Below are 16139 nucleotides of genomic sequence, written 5' to 3'. Positions count from 1 at the left end.
CATTGTCTCAGGTTAAGCAACATGTAATTAAAATACCATTAAAATGGCTAATCATGGAAAAAGTATTGAGGTCAAACTGGTTTTTGAAACAGTTGCAGTGCAGTAACATTTAATCTACAGGTGACAGCTTCTTTGCTTGAGGCAGTTTTCAGTAACAGGATGCTTTCTCTGTTTTGGCCCACTCAGATTTAATTTAACACTTGCAAAAAGGATCGAAACGTAAACCTACTGTGGTGGAATCCCTGATTGGTGACGGTGTAGGTCCTCTCGTTTGACTGCATATCACACTGCAGTTCATTCTCTGAGGCAGTCTTCACTTCACACTCAGCTTCTCCTGTCACACCACAAGCCAACACAAAACATGTGTGAGAACATATACATACCCCCAGAGCAACTACATTATAGTACTTCTTTTCTATATACTGCAAGTAGTGTTGCTTCTGTAGATTACCACCAGCTAGTTGCCCTACTAGTTCCCTCTTCAACTGTTAATGTTTGGTAAAATGCTGACAGTTTTGAATAGACTGCTGGCAGAGATTATTGCTGTAATTATGAGTTCATTTGAAATTGCTAGCCCTTATGTTGCTTACCAAAGGAAACTCTGTTGTCAGATGTGTTGCTGCTGAAACCAGATCCAAAAATAGTCAGCCTGGTTCCTCCCATCAAGGAGCCAAGCTGTGGGGAGATGCTGTGGACTTCCAGGATGTATTCAATGGTAGCGTTCACACCGTTGCTTAAGCAAAAAAGCAGAAAAGAATCCATTTTAGTCCCAAGGAGCTGTATATGACATTTAGTGATTATCTATAATGCAGAGTCTGGGGTCAGATCTGCACACAGCTCTTAACAAGGAGGTGGCTGAGCTGGCGGCTAACAGTTACCTGTACTAACTCAACACTAAACAACAATGAACAATGTTAAACAACAGTTCTGACAGGGCTAGGGGTGTTAATGTAGGGGAAACCCGAGGATAGGTGCTACGCTCCCGCAATGACACCATCCCGATATAAGCAGTATCTGTGACAAATATAACCTCTCAAGGCTCTCTATGGTCGCAGAAAAACTTTTCTATTGAATAGCATCAAGGAGAGTGGAATGCCCGAAAAATGAAAACGTATCAGTGCAAACAAAATTTTAAGGAGGCTGAACAAAAGAATGCAAAAAAGGAAAACAAGGCGCATTCCCTGAACTGTAAAGCATCATTAGGTTTATGTCTGTTTATGTCACAGCAGACGTTGAGACATAAGATTACAACATGGCTGTAGTAATATGCTACATATTTGTGAATTTGGGGACATTTAATTAACCTCAAAATAAAAGGTTTGTCTACTGACACTCCCAGGGACCTCTGTGCTTTGCCGCCTCATATTGTTTTTGGGTGAGCTTTTCTTTTAAGTATGTTTTCGACCATACATACTGTTGGATTTTTGTTTCTGTATGCCTATAAATCTATAAAAAATTCGGGGGACTTTTTTACAAAATGATGTGTAAAAGTTTTGATAAACATCCTTATCTTTAGATCTACTATTGCATCTAACCCTTACACAATGAGTAACCAAAGTTCATGTGACTTTTTGGTGTGCAAGAAAAAAAAAATCATGGCTTGCGATACTGTCAGCACTTTCAGTTGTTATCACAGCAGCTATACCTTGTCTGGGGGTACCCATTGTTTCCAACCTGTACATCCACCTTGTACAAGCCCGGCGGCAGCACAGGGAGATGACAGGTGATGCTTGTCTCCGTCCACTGAATGGTCACACACTCCCTTCTGCCTATGAACACGATGCTGTCATTGTCTGGGCCTCCCAGGTTGGAGCCCTGGATGGTGAGAATTTCCTGTGCTACACAAAGGAAGTTAAAAAAGGAAACATCAACAGAATTTTACCACAGACTCAAGTGTCAAGATAATTAGCACTTGTCACCTGGTTAATTCTTCTTAATTTTCAAGAACTACCACTGACTGTCCTGCAAATAAACAGGTATTCTTGGCATCTGGATGCCTCTGTGTTTGTTAACTATAATTACATGGGGAGACATGTTAGTCTCTCAAGCTTAAATTCTCAAGGTTTAGCTTGTGCGAAGGGCAAAAACAGAAAAAACCTGCAGGTCCACATTACGTGACACAATAACTAATGAAGTGACAGTGATAACAAAAGATTTCAGCACTCCTTTAAGCTCCTGGTGACAGTAGAGTCACAGGCAATCTCTGAACAGAAAAGCCCCAAAACATCTATTATGCTATTCATCTTCCCTTCAGACACATATGTAACAGAGAAGCCTTTCAAGTTACAAAGTCACACTTTTAAAGGGACAGTTCACCACATATCTAAAATACATATTTTTCCTCTTACATGTAGTGCTATTTATCAGTCTAGATTGTTTTGGTGAGAGTTGAGGAGTGTATTTTTTGATTTTGGCATGAACTGTCCTTTTAACCTCAACTACTCCGATATTTGTGTTATGTTTGAAAAAAAAAAAAAAGATAGAAGGAGTCCTTAAGTTGACTTCTAGTAACCTGTTATATATCTGCTTAGTAATATAGGAAATGGCATGATAATATTGTCTACAATTTAAAAGAAGACACAGAACAAACTGTTCTCATAGAACTGATTTGCAAATGACAAATGTACAATGCCTACTGTATGATAAGTAAGTGGTTTGTTTTGCTAGAGAAACATAAGATTGGAAATATTATGAGGTGTGGCATTGGCAAACACAATGATTAAACACTGAATCCTTTTCATTCATAAACAAAGAGAAAGCAGACTATACTCTGTGTCTGTTGCATGCAGTAGACAGATCAAATTTCTATTGACCTTTCAGGACAAAACCCATCATCCCCATTAAACCTTTCTTCTGGGTTTACCCATCTCAGTAATGCTTTATAATGATCATGCCTCACTGAAAGGTTATCAGATGCATGAATACAGTTTATGAAGGCCCTAAAATGACTCTCAACTCACCAATCACTGTGGTAGTTTGAGGACTCAGGTCTGAGATCAGAGGTGTAAGGTCAGTATCATAGGTGAAGGAGCTGCTGGCTGTCTGACTCATGTTTCCAACCATCACTGTGACGCTCTGTGATCCTGCAGTTCCCTGAAATAAGATTACAAGCATTTATCTATTAATAAATCAGTAAAAGAAATCAAATAAGTGCCTTATTCAGAGCTCAGGCTCTTTGCAAGGCTGGAAAATGAAGGCAAACTATGAACTTGTCATGTTCAAATTATTTGTTGATAAAAGACGAAACATCGTTTTAACTTTCACACACAATTTAAATGTTGAATTCATATTCAATAAAACATAAATTAATCAGGAGATTTGTTGCTACAGCCTTCAGGCCCTGCACTACGAGGGGTCTTAATGGGGCTTAGCCCCCTCTGTTGTATTTTTTGCCCTCTTTGTTTAAGCTTTTTGAAGGGCTACGCTGTCCACAGCACTGAAACGGAGCAGAGGAGGTTGGTAGACAGACAGACAAACAGACGGACATAACATAACACTTATTTCAGTGCTTGCTTTCGCTTTGTAAATAGAACTTTTGGCCCTGATTCCATTTTACCCTTGCTCTGGACTGCAAACAGCTGTTTCTGCTGATTTTGACTGAGAACCCTCCTCACAATTTTCAACAACCCCTGAGGTCACTTTATCCTGGCCCCTGGCCCAACAGTTTTACAGTACTTGAACTGGTAGCTAATATTTGCTCATGTTATCCAGTGTTAGACATTTCTGTGTAAGTGATATCATTGAGTTAGTTTTCTGACTTTTTGGCTCATCTCTAAAACTACTTTTTTTACGTACCATTGTGCTGTAATTGCTGCAAAGATTAGTACAAAGACTTGGTTAAAAGCAGCCATGTAACATTTTATTTACTCAATCCTTATACTATCAAAAGTAGTAAGATATTTTAATTAATTCTGAAGTATAATGGTTTAGCAATTTTACAGACATTTACACTAAGTGTATAGTAAGTGCTCTGTGCCCTGTAATGCAGCTCTTTGAGTTGTTTATTACGGCAGAAACATAACATTCATAACAAAACAGTAATTTGCAGTCTGTTACTTACCGCTGGTGTTCTGCATTTCAGCTCAGTCTCAGTGGCATACATCAAAGTGCACTCTGCACTGCCAACAGTAACTGTGGTGTTCTGGCTGAAGCCAAAACCTGTCACTGTCAGCACTGTACCTCCTAAAAAAATAAATAAAAGAAGACAATGGTTATATACTGTTGTATTACAGAGAAAGTGATTCTGGTTGTTGATTTGTGATAAATAATAACAGACACACTTTCTTGAGTAATGTCTTACCTGCCACACTTCCAGAGAGTGGTGAGAACGAGGAAACAATGAGCTGGTAGGTGAAGTGGAAGATGTTGCCTCCTGCATTACCCAGAGAGGGGAAGCTGACAAATACAGGGTAGGTACCAGCACTGGCACTGCCCAGTCTGCAAACCTGAGTGGTACCTGAAATACAGTGGACAAAATTTGGATAAACTTCTTGTACTAAATGAAATCAACAAACAAACAAACAAACAAAAACCCCAGCTGACTCATTTTAACAATAACATCCAGCACTCACTCCTCTGAACATCTTTAACTTACCGGTGATCTGTTCAACATGACATGGGGTCTTTCCCACAAAGATGGAAGCGTTCTCACTACTAAAGCCAGTTCCACTGACAGTCAGAAGAGTCCCCAGGCCATCAGATCCTAAAAAAATCAGAGATATATTTAAAGATGAGCATTAACCAGCCTAAATCTTCAAAGGGACAAATCACCCCAAAATCAAAAATTATTTTTTCCTCCTACCTGTAGTGTTTTTTTTGTCAATCTAGATTGTACTGTGTGAGTTGCCAAGAGATATTTCATATATTTTCTTTCAACCAAACTTCACCTGCCCACTGTATCATCATGCAAAAGGAAGCGGGCATCGACTGGGAGCTCACCCAGCAGCTCAACCGAGGAGGACGCCATTAATGTTTACATCTCCTACTGTCACAAGCACGAATCTCTCATCTATGAGTAGATGCACACTTCCTTCTGTGCAGTGATATGGTTGCTGGGTGTTTTTCGGTGGGAAGAAAATAGTTCCTATATGAAACTGCTCACAACGAGGTCTGTGGATTATCTTGATTCGTTTTTTCAAATGTATTTTTGGGCGCTTTGAGCACCACAAGCGAGACACAGAAGACAACACAACTCACACCAAAAAGAGATTCGACTCTAGACTGATAAATAGTACTAAAGGTGAGAGGAAAAGTATATATTCTTGATTTTGGGGTTAACTATCTCTTTAGTATGGTTTTCTATAAAAACTGGCAATTCACTAAAGCATATGGGGTTTTTGTAAGTTATTCAGTACTTTAAAATTCAATATTTTATAGATGGTACTGAATTTTTCACACGTATTACAATATATTTTTACCAAAGTCTACACCAGTAGTCTTTTTCTAATGTTTGGTTTTAAGTGTCTCTCAGATTTTACACAAATGTTTGTTTGTTTGTTTTTTCATTTAGAAGAATAAAAATTGGTAATATTGGGCATTTAAAATCAATCAGTAACCAATAATGATTCATGTTGAATGAACAATCATTATCTTAGAAGGAAACCTTGAGATGGGCTAATTCCAGTCACAACTGGAGTCTTGTCCTCAGACCACTCAAACCCACAGTCACCAGAACACGCTGAGGGAATGCCGTTGATGTAAACCTCCACCTGCAAACAGCATCACAAAACTTCTCATTACAAGTGTTGAGTTTAGGACAAAGTTTTACAACACATAAGTGACACAGTGGATTGAAATAACCCCTAATGTGAATTCACTGTGACAACAGTCATGACAAGAGAATACAGAGGACTGTCGCTGTCACTTCAATTCAAAGCAGTCATTCAGTAGCATGTAATCATTTGAATCAAATCCTCCCCAGAGGCACAAATATACAGCCAAATTATGTAACACTACAGACAAAAATAGGACTTGTTCTACAGGATTTACAGTAAGCAAACACACCAAGTAACCAGCAGTGGCCAAAGCAGACATTTAATGGACAGATAATGTTGAAACCCAAAACCAGATATGCCTGAGTCCTTTGGAATCAGTGTTGTACCTGTGGTTTTGTTTCTGGGACACGGTAGGTATCTGTCATTCTTTGCCTAAACAATCCTCCTTTTTTCATCTCTTTGGTTACAACAACTGCGTTGTTGCCAACCACGGATGAGCTGTCGACCTGTAATGAGAATAAATCACAATAAGAACTCAAGCCACTGTTCTTTTTTGCCAGGAGAAAATGTATTGATTGGAACAGAAGACAATAGGTAAATACTGTAAATAAAACTACCACCAACGCAGTAGTTACTGTATCACTACTACTAGTAGGGGAGACCTGGGTTGGATGGGACACAGCAACTTTCTGGTTCTATGTTGGTCACAGAAATAAAAATGTGACATCACAATCAATATCATTTATTGTTTTCAATTAACATAAATGATATTGCTTATTTTTTTGAAACTGTAACTTATTTGATAGGACATCTTAAGAATGAAAGGGGGAGAGAGAGGGGATGACATGCAGCAAAGTGCCACAGGTTGCAATCGAGCATGCACAGCTGTGTAAAGCTGTAGCAGTTTAACAATGTGCCAACCAACATCACGTGTGCCAACAAATCCTGTCGTGGGGCTGGTTGGCACAGATGCACAACATGAAATTAATCACAAATCACCTAACATTTGTGTCTATTAAAACAAGTTACAGGTAAGACCTTAATCTTTTGTTTGCTGCTGGTTATAATATTCTCAAATAAATTATGTCAGAGAAATACGGCAGCGGGTGAAAAGTATGCAAGCCAACCCTGGTCTCCCTTACTACCACTACTGCTGCTGCTGCAGCTACAGTACTACTACTGTTACTACTGGCGTTAGTTTAATTAAATTTTGGACACAGAAAAACAGAAGTGAAACAGAGGTCAAGAAGCTGTCTCCAAAATTAAGAATAAAAACAGCAATTAAAAAAATTTGAAAAATAAAATATATACAAATAAAATAAGGTAATATTAGCAAAAAAACAAAACAGAGCTATGCAGCACGAATCAGCTGAGAATAAAAGACACTGTCAAGATGAATTAGACATCTTAGCATTTTGAAATGATCTGAAGCTCTTAACGGAATCAAGGAAACATTGATGTGTCTGGTTTTACAGAAGCAAAGTTTTGTATTATGAGCATGAATTAAACATTTTAATTTGAAGAAGTTACTAAATGAATGCGAGGTAGAAGTCAAGAACATACATTTAGATGTGAGAACACATATCTGATGACTATTATATCTGTGTCATATTGTTACTCTGAGCACTGCCACAGCTACTAGTACTGCAAATAAAATCTTGAATACTAAAGAGAATTTGTTAGAGTGTTTTAGATCCATGCATCAATATTACAACGTATGCTCACACAATGATTTGTATGATATCTATTGAATTAACGCCCCACAAATGCAGTTGTCACATAATATACTTAAAGTAAATTTATGTAGGTTAGGTTTATGAAAGTAAAGTTGCATAGGCTAGGTTTTGGAGAAGAAACATGGAGACAATGCACCTCAAAATAACTCAAAGTTTTCTTGGTTTCACACAAGGGGATGAACACTGATTTCCTGGGAGAGAGTAATGTGTTTGTTTGACCAATCCATCACCCCAGCCTGCATCCTAATGCGGACCTTTGCTCTTTATACTACTTCCTTCTTCACTCTCGTCGGGGAATTGGTCACATGATGACCAATCACCAACGTGATATACAGTACAGGCCAAAAGTTTGGACACACCTTCTCATTCAATGCGTTTTCTTTATTTTCATGACTATTTACATTGTAGATTCTCACTGAAGGCATCAAAACTATGAATGAACACATGTGGAGTTATGTACTTAACGAAAAAAGGTGAAATAACTGAAAACATGTTTTATATTCTAGTTTCTTCAAAATAGCCACCCTTTGCTCTGATTACTGCTTTGCACACTCTTGGCATTCTCTCGATGAGCTTCAAGAGGTAGTCACCTGAAATGGTTTTCCAACAGTCTTGAAGGAGTTCCCAGAGGTGTTTAGCACTTGTTGGCCCCTTTGCCTTCACTCTGCGGTCCAGCTCACCCCAAACCATCTCGATTGGGTTCAGGTCCGGTGACTGTGGAGGCCAGGTCATCTGCCGCAGCACTCCATCACTCTCCTTCTTGGTCAAATAGCCCTTACACAGCCTGGAGGTGTGTTTGGGGTCATTGTCCTGTTGAAAAATAAATGATCGTCCAACTAAACGCAAACTGGATGGGATGGCATGTCGCTGCAGGATGCTGTGGTAGCCATGCTGGTTCAGTGTGCCTTCAATTTTGAATAAATCCCCAACGGTGTCACCAGCAAAACACCCCCACACCATCACACCTCCTCCTCCATGCTTCACAGTGGGAACCAGGCATGTGGAATCCATCCGTTCACCTTTTCTGCGTCTCACAAAGACACGGCGGTTGGAACCAAAGATCTCAAATTTGGACTCATCAGACCAAAGCACAGACTTCCACTGGTCTAATGTCCATTCCTTGTGTTTCTTGGCCCAAACAAATCTCTTCTGCTTGTTGCCTCTCCTTAGCAGTGGTTTCCTAGCAGCTATTTGACCATGAAGGCCTGATTCGCGCAGTCTCCTCTTAACAGTTGTTCTAGAGATGGGTCTGCTGCTAGAACTCTGTGTGGCATTCATCTGGTCTCTGATCTGAGCTGCTGTTAACTTGCCATTTCTGAGGCTGGTGACTCGGATGAACTTATCCTCAGAAGCAGAGGTGACTCTTGGTCTTCCTTTCCTGGGTCGGTCCTCATGTGTGCCAGTTTCGTTGTAGCGCTTGATGGTTTTTGCGACTCCACTTGGGGACACATTTAAAGTTTTTGCAATTTTCTGGACTGACTGACCTTCATTTCTTAAAGTAATGATGGCCACTCATTTTTCTTTAGTTAGCTGATTGGTTCTTGCCATAATATGAATTTTAACAGTTGTCCAATAGGGCTGTCGGCTGTGTATTAACCTGACTTCTGCACAACACAACTGATGGTCCCAACCCCATTAATAAAGCAAGAAATTCCACTAATTAACCCTGATAAGGCACACCTGTGAAGTGGAAACCATTTCAGGTGACTACCTCTTGAAGCTCATCGAGAGAATGCCAAGAGTGTGCAAAGCAGTAATCAGAGCAAAGGGTGGCTATTTTGAAGAAACTAGAATATAAAACATGTTTTCAGTTATTTCACCTTTTTTTGTTAAGTACATAACTCCACATGTGTTCATTCATAGTTTTGATGCCTTCAGTGAGAATCTACAATGTAAATAGTCATGAAAATAAAGAAAATGCATTGAATGAGAAGGTGTGTCCAAACTTTTGGCCTGTACTGTATATGAATTGTGTTGCATTACTTTTCGTAGGTTTACACATCAGCACTGCATAAGAACAGCCTAATTTTATCTTTAAAAAAAAACAATACAGTAATGATGAAATAAGAGTCTGACCTTCATCAGAGGTTGGTCTCCAGGATTAGTGAGCCACTTGACCTGCCACTTTGGTTTTCTGCAGCTTCCTAGCCATGATACGCTGACCTGACCCATCCCTGTGATTCCCTCCAGAGCATACTTGAGGTCCTCCTCACTGATGTCCACTGACAGGCCTGAGAACAAGCACGGTTATGTTAGGACAACTCCCTGCAAAAGCAGCTGTTACACATTGTACAGAGTGCATGTATGTGCAAACAGACTGCTGCATAAAGGCGTGGAGTGCTATGTCTTTCCCAGAGTCTTAACCACATCACTAACTGTCTCTTTACAGGGTATCTGAACTGTGCTCAAGTATGGCCAGGAAAACTACAAGTTGTCAGTTTGGTTTTTCACCAGTCTTACGAAGATAAAGTAAATAAGGGAGCAGTAGTTAATGAGCAGAAAACTGAGCAACATTAAGAACAATTACTTACAGTATAGGTGGGAAAGCTAAAAGATAAACTGAAGCTAAAAATTTCAGACAAAAACTTCATGAATGTATTTTATAGTCATTATGTAATTATTTAAATTACAAGACACATTAGAGATACCTCTGCCAATATTGCCTCCTGCTCTCTCTGTCTTTGTTTTTGTGTACATTAAGTTTTCACAGTACAGTAACTGATAGGAGGAGTGACTGCATGCAAATAAAGGAGCCTTGGAAACTGTCCGTGCGTCACATTTACATTGTGTTAATGTTAGCTTCTCATTAGTACAATACCAACACTGGCATGGTGGTGATCCTATCTGCTGAACAAAGTGCATTCAGCCAGGACAGTAAGAGCTGTTACAATGCAAATACTACACATGTCTGTCTAAGCTACCTTCAGCTCGTTCTCCATAAATCTCCACATCAAAGGTGCCATTCAGAGGAGGGGTGGCTCTGTGAGGGCGGGTGATGTTAACGGTGGCTGCTCCTTCCTTGAACTCTGCCATGTCCTCGCTGCTGTAAGACATCTATGATATACAAGTGGAGAAAGATGAGAATTATATTTGTTTTTATACCATTTATATATATATATATATATATATATATATACACACACACACACATATATATATATATATATACATATAATATACATACATATATATATATATATATACATATAATATACATACATATACACTGATGATGACTTTATGATAATGATTTTATACCTAGACTGAGACAACAATTTAAGATCAGGGACTTGAACATGTGACGAATGATAAGCCTTCAAGCTAGCTTAGCTTAACTAGCTTAGTTTGGCTGTATACCAGCTTTAAGTGGCTGATCTGGCTACACCAGTATTGTGGATTTCAGACCTTGAATTGTCTCATTGTCGAATTTTCAATTATGTGCGAAAAAGTAGAGGCCATAAAAAGGTTGCTGAACTTTATGTCGGGAAAGATGGCAGGTATCTCAAAACAACAAAAACGAATACTAGACTTGACTTCTTTGTCCTCTTATGTTGGATTGAGGGCAGACTGGACGCAAGAGGGACTTGCTATCACCTTTCAAGGTATAAGCGGTATTATAGGACAGGAAGGGCCGGCACTCGCTGGTTAGCATGTTATTACAGTAGATATCTCAGCAACATAATACATGGACTTCTTTGACATGACGTCAAAAGTTGACAATGTTAGTTCATTTTTTAAAAATATTTTGAACTAAAATTCTTGCCATATCTTACACATTGTACTTTATACAAATCAGTTTAGATAAGAAAACAATACCTGTTTTTGGATACATATTTATAAAACTTAACTGCAGTGGCAAAATCATTACAAATACTGTAGAATGAGGTAACGATGGTTAAACATCAGATTAACTGTCAAAATTAATGATAACAAATGTTACAACAGAAACTATACCCTGCAGTCACACTTTTCCGTGCCAGCCCTTACACAGCAGTCAGTCATTGATGTCACGGCTGCAAATAGGTAGGCAAATGATTACTGTAGAAGCAGGTCGAAGCATGAGACACGCACAGGATCACTGTGGCTGTATTGTAAGTTATGTCACACAGCCATGGGCTACAGAACACTTCCTCTGTTTTTATGATTCACACTGCTGAATCTGTTCCTTTAAATCGGACACCTGGTTTTCCTTGTGGAAAGTTCTTGTCTTTGCTTTTAAAAAGAACTTTATTGGGATAAATCCTACAATTTACTACATGCTTGTATTGGCTTTTTGTCTATTTTATTGGTTCAGAGTTTGGTGCAGTTGCGTCATAGCTGAAAGACTTCTGGCCCCAGCCCTTCCTTTGTGTGGATTTTATTTCCCAAGACACACAAGCCAGGCAGATTAGAGACTCCACATTGTTAAGCCAACAGACTCTGACTGTACTGAAGCAAATGGGAAAGCCCCAGCATACCTCAAGGCCGTAGCCATGAAGTCAACATTGGTGGGGCACAAATCTGCCAAATTTTCAAATTTCAAAATTTGAAAACTAATTTCATACTTTATTTATTTACAGTAGACTATTAGCTGCTATTGTCTATATAAATTAAACATGTAACATAACTGACTGACACTTCACTCAGACATCACATGGGCTATCTGACATATATAACATAATAAAGACATTACCATTAGTTTATCACTTTCATGAGCACTATTGGTCAATACCAGTGGGGTTGTCCCTACTATATATTATAATTACTGTCTTGACATAACTCAACACTTGACACATTTTTTTAAATCAAGAAGTTAGGATCTCAACAGCTAGAAACACTGTCTTTCATATGTGTGTAAATATTGTTCCATTTAGAAATATTGAGGCTCACGAGTTGATGTTTTGGGAAATGTCTGAATAACTGACAGGTGGTTGCCCCTTTTTTACTTCTCTTCAGCTTCACCCTAAGAGCCACACCTTGCCAAACTTTGAATTTCATGGCTCTAAATAACAAGATGAACCTAAACTGTCTGGACAGTACATCTGTGTTTTTCTGCAGTCTACACTGCTATCCAAAGAATAAATATATGTAGGTTAAAAAAATGACGTTTTAATATAACACTGTTAGATAAATTCAATTAATCCATTACCTGCATGAAGGCAACTTCTAGCAGTGGGAAATCAAAGGCACAGTCATCCGGTGTGGCTGTAATCTCGTAGCTGATCTGTGAAGCAGTGGGTGTGTGTTTGGTAACAGTGATCATCTCGAAGGAACGACCTGAGAACTCAAAGGGTGGAGGTCTCCTCTTGTGGGGTACAACTGTAAGAAAACAATGCAAAAAACAAACTGCTGAACATCTAAGTCTTGATATTAGAGAAAAACATCTGCACAGTCCTACTGTTACACATCAATATCACATTTCATTAAGGGAAAGGCATTCCCATGCTCCACAATGCTGAATTGTTACAAACAATGTGCAGACAACATAATTAAATGTCGTCCGAATGCACAGTTGGCTCAACATTAAAGAACATTCAAAATTACTATCTAGCTGCATACCATTTTCATCAACTGTGGTGGGCCGCTTTCCAATGTGAACGGCATCCACATAGAAATCTTCACCAGAGATGTCTTTGTAGAGGTAAAACTCGTGCAAACTGTATTCGCTTCCAATGTATTCTGTCTGCAGGGAGCTCTGCAGGTCCATGCATTTATAACTCCATCTGTCAAGAAATAATCACCTTTATAAGTGGATGAGAAGTTTGCATGTATCTGACAAATTAAAAGGACTCCATGGCATCTACTGACTTGTGGCCTTTAGTGAAGAGAGTGCTGATCTTTGCGGTCTCTGTATGCATTGTGCCTTGGATGTTGCGGTAAGTGAACTTCATTCCAACTTCATCCTTTAACATTCCCCTGTATGCAAAGCAAAGCTGCGAGGAAAGATAAAGGGTAAATCACAGTTTAGTAGCCTTTTATAGACAGTAGTAGCAAAGATTTAATTAGATACCTGCATGTTTAGATACATTTATCAGCTACTTTCTTCATCCAACCATCTAACCAGCTGTACAAAATGAGCTAGAGGCCGATTAAACGATTAGTTGACTGACAGAAAATTAATTGGCAATGATTTTGATTTATTTTAGCAATTTTCTAAGAAAAAAATCCAAACATTTGCAGGTGACATGCTTCTTAAATGTGACAATTAGATGCTTATAGTTGCCATGCATGATAATAAACAGATTGGTTTTGGATTTTTGGACTACTGGTCAGATAAAACATACCATCTGAAGACGTCACCTTGGGCTCTGGGAAATTACACAGGGCATGTTTCACTGTTTCCTCATATTTCATTGATAAAAAGATTAATCAATGAAAATGATTGTTAGTTGCAGCCCTAAAATGGACAAAAAGTAAAACAGTTGTGTGTATTACCATGGGATGTCTGTTCAGTGAAACTGATCCGTAGCTGCCACCAGACTCTGTGGTATAACTCTTCTTGAAAAGAACCTGAGCGTTCTTCAGCGACCACAGGCCACAGAAAGCAGAGTTTTTCACTGGAGTCCCTTCCGCAGTGGTGATAAACTGGTGAATGCAAGGAATCAGAAAACTGTGAGAATCCAAAATTAGATGTTGTCTACAGATTTAAGTTCTGTGAGCTAATTCAAAGAAGTAAAAGGAGTGTTTAAACAAAAAAACTTCTGAAATTGGTCCAGTATCAAGCAAGACCACTGCAGCTGGCAGCAGCAAAATAGACTGCAATGTAACTACTCGGGCAATTTATGTCCACTAGAAGTGCTTGTTTTTTTTCCACTGACAGACAATGGTTTTCTTTTTTATTGTCTGACAACATTATGGAAAGGATCCCTCAGAGAGAGACCTTTTTGTTAAAGAGTAAGAGCCTTTTGGTTTACCCAGAAACAGCCAGGAAATCGGCATCATTGCAACCTGTAGCTGCCAGCTGCAGCCTTCTGGCTCAAAACTGGACCAATTCCAAAAATTGTTGTCTCCATTAGTCACTCAGACACAAAAACATGGGAAAGTAGGGCCCACGTTGAAAAATACCATAGTTACCATTTAAAACAAATGCTTGTCACATTTCTCATAGTAGGGTTTTGTGTCACTTACTTTAAAATTACAGATGACAGTTAATAAAAACAAAAATAAATCTGTTATTTTGTCCTAACTGACCTGAGAATTGTCATATTCAAAGTCTTTGAAGTATTTCACATCAGTTCCTTCAGTGGTCAGGATCTCCTCAGGACACTTGGCTTTCATCATGTCCTCCAGAGCCAACTGCACCTGTTTACACAAACTGGATTTTAGTATTGCTTCTACTTTTAATATCAGTTTCTACACAGATTGCCACATCTGCAATAACTTCAGTCCAACATGAGAATCTATTCTGACAATATAGTTTAGAACTAGTTTAAGTAATTAAGTGATATATTATTAAGTCATTATCTCAAGAACACTGATTATGAAACTATAGAATAGAGAGAGGATAAGGCTTATAGATACTGTATCTGAGCACACAGAGAGACATTTTTACACACAACAACAAACCTCAGATTCATTTGCATTAAAGGCGATGGGCTCTGTAGGGATCCCCCCCCACAACAGAGTGAAGGTCTCCATGTTGCTTCTGCCCTTTGTGATCTCAGCAACCGTGACAATGGTGTCTGCACCATAAACCTCAACATGAAGAAGTTCAAAATCTCCTGCAGGCAAAAAAAGACAGCTGGTCAATTCATTTATTGCACTTCTGCTGATAAAACTACAAATACAATCAGGTACACATATACCACACAGTGTAATAGTCAGTTACAAACATGCATGTGAATCAAGTGTAACAACCACACAAATGCAAAAGCATCCAGTTTTTCTGTGACTAGTTATTTTCTGTCTCTTCATACCTCTGTTAGAATTGAATGTGACTGTGTAGTGAGATCCTTGGCTGTCGTCCTGTTTGGTGACCTGGACTGTGTCGGGTTTGATGGACCAAAGTCTGTTTAAGGATGCTTCCACCATATCTGCTGAGGCGCTGACTGGAATCGGCCCTAAAAAAGAGAGAAAAAAACCCCATAGTTTATGAACAAGCAAAATGGCTGGTATATACTGCAATTTCTTTAGATTAGAGATTACAGGTTTTACTTTCATAGCTTCCAAACATGTATACAGCCGTGATATTTTAAGGTGATTGTTTGTGATTGTGATTATTTGTGGATGCTGAACAACAGTAGTTGTACTTTCATTATATTAATGTGCAAAACACAAACGCAACAAATTATTATTTTTTAAATGAATTAAATGTAAAGCTCATTACCTGTCATTGCACCTCCGTAGCTGAGGCTGAAGAAGGTGCTTCCACAAAGAGGGCTGGTACAGTTGCTGTTAACGGTAACCCTCTGGACCTCTTTGACTGTAGCAACACCGCTGGGCCAGGAATCAAAGGTCACCACCTGGTTAACAGTGACAGTGAATAAAGGTGGGGTACAAAAGTGAGAAACAGGTGTTAAATGTTGTACGCACTTTACCTCAACTTGTTATAATTTATAATTTCCTACATTCTTCAAAATGACTTAACAAACCTTGGGGAGTAAATGTGAGTTACAATAACATCAACATGAGGGTGAAGGGAGCAATAATTTAGCAATAACGCTAGCATTTTAACAGCAGGAGAACACAAATGTTTCTAGCCAAGAAAAGC

General features: G+C 38.9%; 1 protein-coding gene across 1 annotated transcript in view; it reads right to left on the bottom strand.

The window, feature by feature from the left end:
* The window catches only part of pkhd1l1.1 (PKHD1 like 1, tandem duplicate 1), a 67294-nt gene that overhangs the window by 39111 nt on the left and 12044 nt on the right, over positions 1-16139 (bottom strand). Inside the window, exons 17-35 of the mRNA XM_033637458.2 lie at positions 15756-15891; positions 15346-15489; positions 14996-15150; positions 14621-14731; positions 13865-14014; positions 13238-13362; positions 12989-13152; positions 12579-12748; positions 10372-10504; positions 9527-9681; positions 6101-6220; positions 5603-5708; positions 4595-4702; positions 4301-4456; positions 4061-4182; positions 2961-3093; positions 1646-1838; positions 591-733; positions 230-334 (exon numbers count right to left, since the gene is read on the bottom strand). Coding sequence (XP_033493349.2) covers positions 230-334; positions 591-733; positions 1646-1838; positions 2961-3093; positions 4061-4182; positions 4301-4456; positions 4595-4702; positions 5603-5708; positions 6101-6220; positions 9527-9681; positions 10372-10504; positions 12579-12748; positions 12989-13152; positions 13238-13362; positions 13865-14014; positions 14621-14731; positions 14996-15150; positions 15346-15489; positions 15756-15891 — 2629 coding nt within the window. The remainder of the gene's footprint in view (positions 1-229; positions 335-590; positions 734-1645; positions 1839-2960; positions 3094-4060; positions 4183-4300; positions 4457-4594; positions 4703-5602; positions 5709-6100; positions 6221-9526; positions 9682-10371; positions 10505-12578; positions 12749-12988; positions 13153-13237; positions 13363-13864; positions 14015-14620; positions 14732-14995; positions 15151-15345; positions 15490-15755; positions 15892-16139) is intronic.

This window comes from Epinephelus lanceolatus, chromosome 16 (genome assembly GCF_041903045.1).
Source record: "Epinephelus lanceolatus isolate andai-2023 chromosome 16, ASM4190304v1, whole genome shotgun sequence".
Taxonomy (NCBI): Eukaryota; Metazoa; Chordata; class Actinopteri; order Perciformes; family Serranidae; genus Epinephelus; species Epinephelus lanceolatus.
Note: the sequence above shows the minus strand (reverse complement) of the source record. Positions and strands in the feature narration are given on the sequence as shown.